The 5,737-nt window shown below is 43.7% G+C and overlaps 1 protein-coding gene across 1 annotated transcript in view; it reads left to right on the forward strand.

The window, feature by feature from the left end:
• The window catches only part of LOC102241696 (zinc finger protein 304-like), a 5,975-nt gene extending 3,567 nt beyond the window's left edge, over positions 1–2,408 (forward strand). Inside the window, exon 3 of the mRNA XM_014549714.1 lies at positions 715–2,408. Coding sequence (XP_014405200.1) covers positions 715–2,111 — 1,397 coding nt within the window. The 3' untranslated portion in view covers positions 2,112–2,408. The remainder of the gene's footprint in view (positions 1–714) is intronic.
• Positions 2,409–5,737: the final 3,329 nt, after the last annotated feature.

Below are 5,737 nucleotides of genomic sequence, written 5' to 3' on the forward strand. Positions count from 1 at the left end.
ATATACAGGATTAGAGTTGCTCTAAAATGTAGTCAAACTACAGTAATTCCATATTTATTTCAGACAGGATGACCTAGCCTTTGTGAAAGGGGAATATTGAAGTTCTCTACTAACATATATTTTTCTGCTTTCGGATCATTCATTATTTGCTTAATGTTCTTAGTTATTCTGTCCTTGTGAGCATATTACTTAAAGTTGTTAAGATCTTGATTTCTCTTATATTCATGGGGTAGGTTGTGGCCAAGGGGATTTTTATTGGAATTCCTGCTGACATACTCTATAGGGTCCTCTGATTTGTAACGTTCGGTGCTGCAGGGGCTGCTGTGGTTCCTAAGAACAAAGTTCCACCACAGAACGCGCCACTAGGGTCACACAGTGCAAGCTCTGCAGATAACAGGCATTTTCAATCCTTGTGTTTTGAACCATGCCATTTCCACATAGGTTTGCTCACCCAGTCAGCCTTTCCTCTTCCTCTCTTTACTGCTGTCCAGTATTGGTCCAGGCACATATCTTTATATTTACCTCAAACATCATCTGCTCTTTTTCAGATAATTTTTATTGGTTTGTATACATTCGCATGTGCCCTGACTGGGAATCGAACTGTGGCCTCCTGGTTCATAACCCACCCTCAACCAGAGAGCCACCATGGCCCAACGAGATTACTTTTGGCTGTGGGGGTCAACATGTAATTCACTAGTGTTTTCTTTTGCTCAGGTTGCTGCTGTGGAACACGGGATCTGGAGGCATCCCTTGAACAGAACATGTCTGTAAGAGTGTCACAGGCAAAGAAGACCAAAGTACCTTTGTCTTCCCAGAACAGCCACCCCTGTGAGAGTTGTGGTCCGGTCTTACGGGACATTTTCCAGTTGGTTGAGCAGCAGGAAACACAACACAGCCCAAAACTGTTGAGGTGCGGTGCGTGTGCAAAACCATTTTATTTCAGTGCGAAGTGTCACCAGGACCATGAGCAGCACAGGCGAGGCAAGCGTTTGATAAGAGGTGTGGACAGGGCCTCACCTGCGAAGAGCTGCACATACAGTATGTCCCAGACACTCGTTACCAGTCAGAAGGTTGGACACAGCATCCTTACTGCCTCGGGGCAACTTCAGCCACAGGCTACTCATACCACAGTCAAACCAAGTGAAAGCTCGAAGGCCGGGGTTATATGTCAAAACAGAAAGAATTACCATACCAAGAAGGAATGTAAAAAAGTGATTGGCTGCAATGACACTCTTGTTCCAGACCATGCTGGCCATGCGGGAAGGCAGTGTCTTGTGGGCCCTGAAAGTAAAAAATGTCTTAGAGGAATCTCTGGTTTTCATGATCAGAACGTTCACTCATTGGAAAAGTCATACCAGTGCCGTGAATGTGGGAAGTCCTTTAGAAGAAAGGATAACCTGAATGAACACCAGAGGATTCACACTGGAGAAAAGCCTTATGAGTGTGGAGAATGTGGGCTGTCCTTTAGCCAGAAGTGGAGCCTGAATCAACACCAAAGGAGTCACACTGGAGAAAAGCCATATGAGTGCCGTGAATGTGGGAAATCTTTTACCTATTGCTCTGGACTCCGTGGTCATCAGTCTGTTCACACGGGAGCAAGGCCGTATGAGTGCAGTGAATGTGGGAAATGTTTTACCACAAAATCCTACCTTCATGTTCATCAGAGAATTCACTCTGGTGAAAAGCGTTACAAGTGCCGTGAATGTGGGAAATCTTTTACCTATTGCTCTGGACTCCGTGGTCATCAGTCTGTTCACACGGGAGCAAGGCCGTATGAGTGCAGTGAATGTGGGAAATGTTTTACCACAAAATCCTACCTTCATGTTCATCAGAGAATTCACTCGGGTGAAAGGTGTTATGAGTGCAGTGAATGTGGGAAATCTTTTATGTGTAACTCGAAACTCCGTTATCACCAGAGAGTTCACACTGGAGAGAAGCCGCATGAGTGCAGTGAATGTGGGAAATCTTTCGTCCATAGCTCCAGCCTCCGTTGTCACCAGAGAGTTCACACTGGAGAAAAGCCGTATGAGTGCAATGGTTGTGGGAAATCTTTTGCCTTTAGCTCTCAACTCCGTTGTCATCAGAGAGTTCACAGGACAAAGACCTTATGAGTGCAGTGATTGTGGGAAATCTTTTGCCTGTTGCACTGGACTTTGTTGTCACCAGAGAGTTCACACTGGAGAAAGACCTTATGAGTGCCATGAATGTGGGTAATCTTTTATGATGATCTCTCATCTTCATAAACATCAAATTTCACACAGGAGAAAGGCTTTTTGAGTGTTGTGAATGTCGGTAATCTTTTCGTAAAAATTCTACCCTCTGGAAACATGAGCGTACACATTAGAGCAGTGGTTCTCAACCTTCCTAATGCTGCAACCCTTTAATACAGTTCCTCATGTGGTGGTGACCCCCAACCATAAAATTATTTTCATTGCTACTTCATAACTGTAATTTTGCTACTTTAAACAATATGTACTTATATGTGTGTTTTCTGATAGTCTTAGGCGACCCCTGTGAAAAGGTTGTTCGACCCCCAAAGGGGTCGCTTCCCACAGGTTGAGAACCGCTGCATTAGAGGGAGTTTTTAGGTTTGTAGGGAATGTAGTTACTTTGTTCAGTGTTAGCAGCACTGCGGGAAATTTAGGCTTCAGTGGTCTGACTTTCATCTCATAAATCCCATCCTCAAAAGTAGGGAGATTTTCCATAATTTTAGTTATGTGGGAAGCATGTGTACTTACGTTCTACCTTCTAACCCGCCCAGGGCTTAGTGTCACTGAAAATTTCTGTGACAGAATCCATTTCACCTGAACCAACACTGAGCAAGGCCCCACACTTTTCATTAGTCACGGTCCTCATGTCCTCGGGGAAGCTGACTTTGTTCCTCTTATTAGTTGGAGGAAATTAGGAGTAACCTGAGCCCCTAGGAGATCGGCATTTCATTTGCTCTGACTATTTGGGGCATGGACCTGACCCGTTTTTGACCCCAGAGAACGTTTTCTGAGTTCAGCTGGCATCTTCCAGAAAAAATTTTTTCAGAGACATGATTGCCCCAGATACCTCTGGTGAATATTTCCATTGTCTGGTGAATATTTCCATTGTTGCTGTCACCCAAAGACTGGTTGGGTGTTTTTTTTAAAAACTGGTTAGTTTTTTATAATAATAAAGGCCTTTTTGTTTAAGTCCTCTATAACTTTGGATGTTTTCTTTGTGGTTTAGGTTATAAGCATATTTGGGCTCTACAAGCATGAGGAAGTGAACAATTTTTTACGAGGGTCTCAACCTTTCACTGCCTCTGAGGGTTGAGTATGGTGGGGGAATTAGTTCACAACTTTCCGCCAAATTTGCATTGCTACCCACATCATTCTAGGAAAAACTGCAGGGTTTCCTGGTACTCGTGTGAAGCCTGAATGCTATGCGCTTTAGAAGACTCAGACATCACTTTCAAAACCTAGCTGGGGTGACAATTTCACCTGCTTCTAGGATCGGCGTGAATTTTGTTTTTCACACGGTATGACAGTACTTTTGTTGTTGTTAATCTTCACCCGAGGATATTTTTCCCATTGATTTCTAGAGAGAGTAGCAAGGGAGGGAGATTGAAAAAGAGAGAGAGAGAAACATCAGTGTGAAACAGAGATCCATTCATTGGTTGCCTCCTGCATGTGCCCCAACCTGGGCCAGGGATTGAACCTGAGTCACATTGAAGCATGGGTGGACTTCCTCATTACAGAGCCACACCAGTCAGGGGTATGTGAGTACATTTGAAGGGAATTGCTCTTTTACAATCTTCCAACAGACCATCTGTCTTTTTTGTTGTTGTTGTCTTTTTGTTTGAGAGGAAGGGAAAGGGAGGGAGAGATAGAAACACCAATGATGAGAGAATCATTGGTCAACCGCCTTCTCCACGCCCCATTCCTCACCTGGAATTGAATTCATAAGTCAACTCTCAACCACTGAGCCATGCCGGCCGGGTTTTTGTTTGTGTTTTGTTTGTTTTTTTCATCTGTCTCAATGTCTACAATTCCATGGGTGATGATCACTGGTTTTAGGACCATAGTTCTTACAGAATGCCTTCTACACAATCCCAGTGGTCAGCAAACTGCGGCTTGCGAGCCACATGAGGCTCTTTGGCCCCTTCAGTGTGGCTCTTCCACAAAATACCGACTTCTGCGCATGGGCCATGAAGTTTCAATCTCACTGTATGTGCGCACCGGCATGTGGTATTTTGTGGAAGAGCCACACTGAAGGGGCCAAAGAGCCGCATGTGGCTCACGAGCCATGGTTTGCTGACCATGGCACTAGCCTAATTGGGATTGGAGAAGCTTGCAGCCAGCTAGATGGAATCGGCCTCTTCTCTAGGTGCATCCAGAAACATTTGAAAAGGACTGTAAGACCAGTGTATTCACACATCTGAGGATCTCCAGGCATGTTTATCTTCTGTGCTCAAAGTCACTGTTATTGAAAATAAAGGGTTTTGTGCATTTCTGTATCTTCTTAGATCTTTACCTGATGATCAGAGTCCCCAGGCAGGAAATCAAAGGTACAGGAAAGTATCTATAGACCAGGGATGTACTTTTGTGACCCAGCCAGTATTTCTGTTGATTTTGGTGAAAATTCTTCATTGTTTGGTATAGTTGATGTCACTAAGACAAGATTTGACCTCCAGAGGATATGAGAACCTGAATTGAATAGAGAGATGCCAAACCTATTTTCTAAGAAGTGTTGGACACAAAATTTAAAAGAAATTTTTGAACCATTTTTTAAAAGTTTTAATTAGTAAAGAACATATTTCAAGTATACTATTTGATGAGTGTTGACATATGCATGAAACTGAAACCATCCCGGTCATCATGGTATTGCCCATATCGGTCGCTGTGACTTTACTTTATGTCTTTATAAGTTCTCTCTTTGCACTAGGAAAGGCATCTGTGTGCTCTTGTCTCCAACTCCAAATTACTCCCCTCTTTACTAATCTATACAAGGGACATAATAGCTGAGCTTGATGGGCAATAAAATGTCTCCAAGCCTGGCCAGTTTTGCACAGTGGATTGAGCATCGTCCTATGCACCAAGAGGTCACTGGTTCCATTCCTAGTCAGGGCACATGCCCAGTTTGGGTCTTGATTCCCAGTAGGGTGCCTTCAGGAGGCATCTGATGATGTTTCACTCTCACATCAATATTTCTCTTCCTCTCTAAAGAAAAAAAATCACTAAAAAGTCTTTTAAAATATTTAAGGAAAAGAAAAACATTCAGATAAATCAAATAGCAATGATTGGTAGCGTATCTGTCAACAGGTTTGATTAAAAAAAAATCTTGTTTTAGCTAATTTTGTGAGTGCTTTCCTCTAAGGTGTTCTTTAAGAGGAGGGCAGCTTTTGTCCTGGCAGGTGTGGCTCAGCTGGTTGAGCGCCATGAGCACCATAAAGTGGACAGTTCGGCTCCTAGTTAGGGCACATGCCCAGGCTTCAGGTTTGTTCAATCCCCGATTGGGGTGCATGGTGTGTGGGAGAGGCAACCTATTGATATTTCTCCCTCTCTCCTTAAATGATATATATAAAATCAGACATGAGTTCTGTATCAGTTTTAGGCCCAGAGAAGCAGCATGGCCTGGTGTGGCTATGTAATGGTTGCGATGCCTCATGACCCTCTGCCCTGGCTACAACCAGTCAGTGGAGACCACGAATCAAAAAAGGACTGAAGACCCAGGCAGCTCTTGCTTTCTCTGGAGGACACGAACCCAC

Source organism: Myotis brandtii, unplaced genomic scaffold (assembly GCF_000412655.1).
Source record: "Myotis brandtii unplaced genomic scaffold, ASM41265v1 scaffold5665, whole genome shotgun sequence".
Classification (NCBI taxonomy): Eukaryota; Metazoa; Chordata; class Mammalia; order Chiroptera; family Vespertilionidae; genus Myotis; species Myotis brandtii.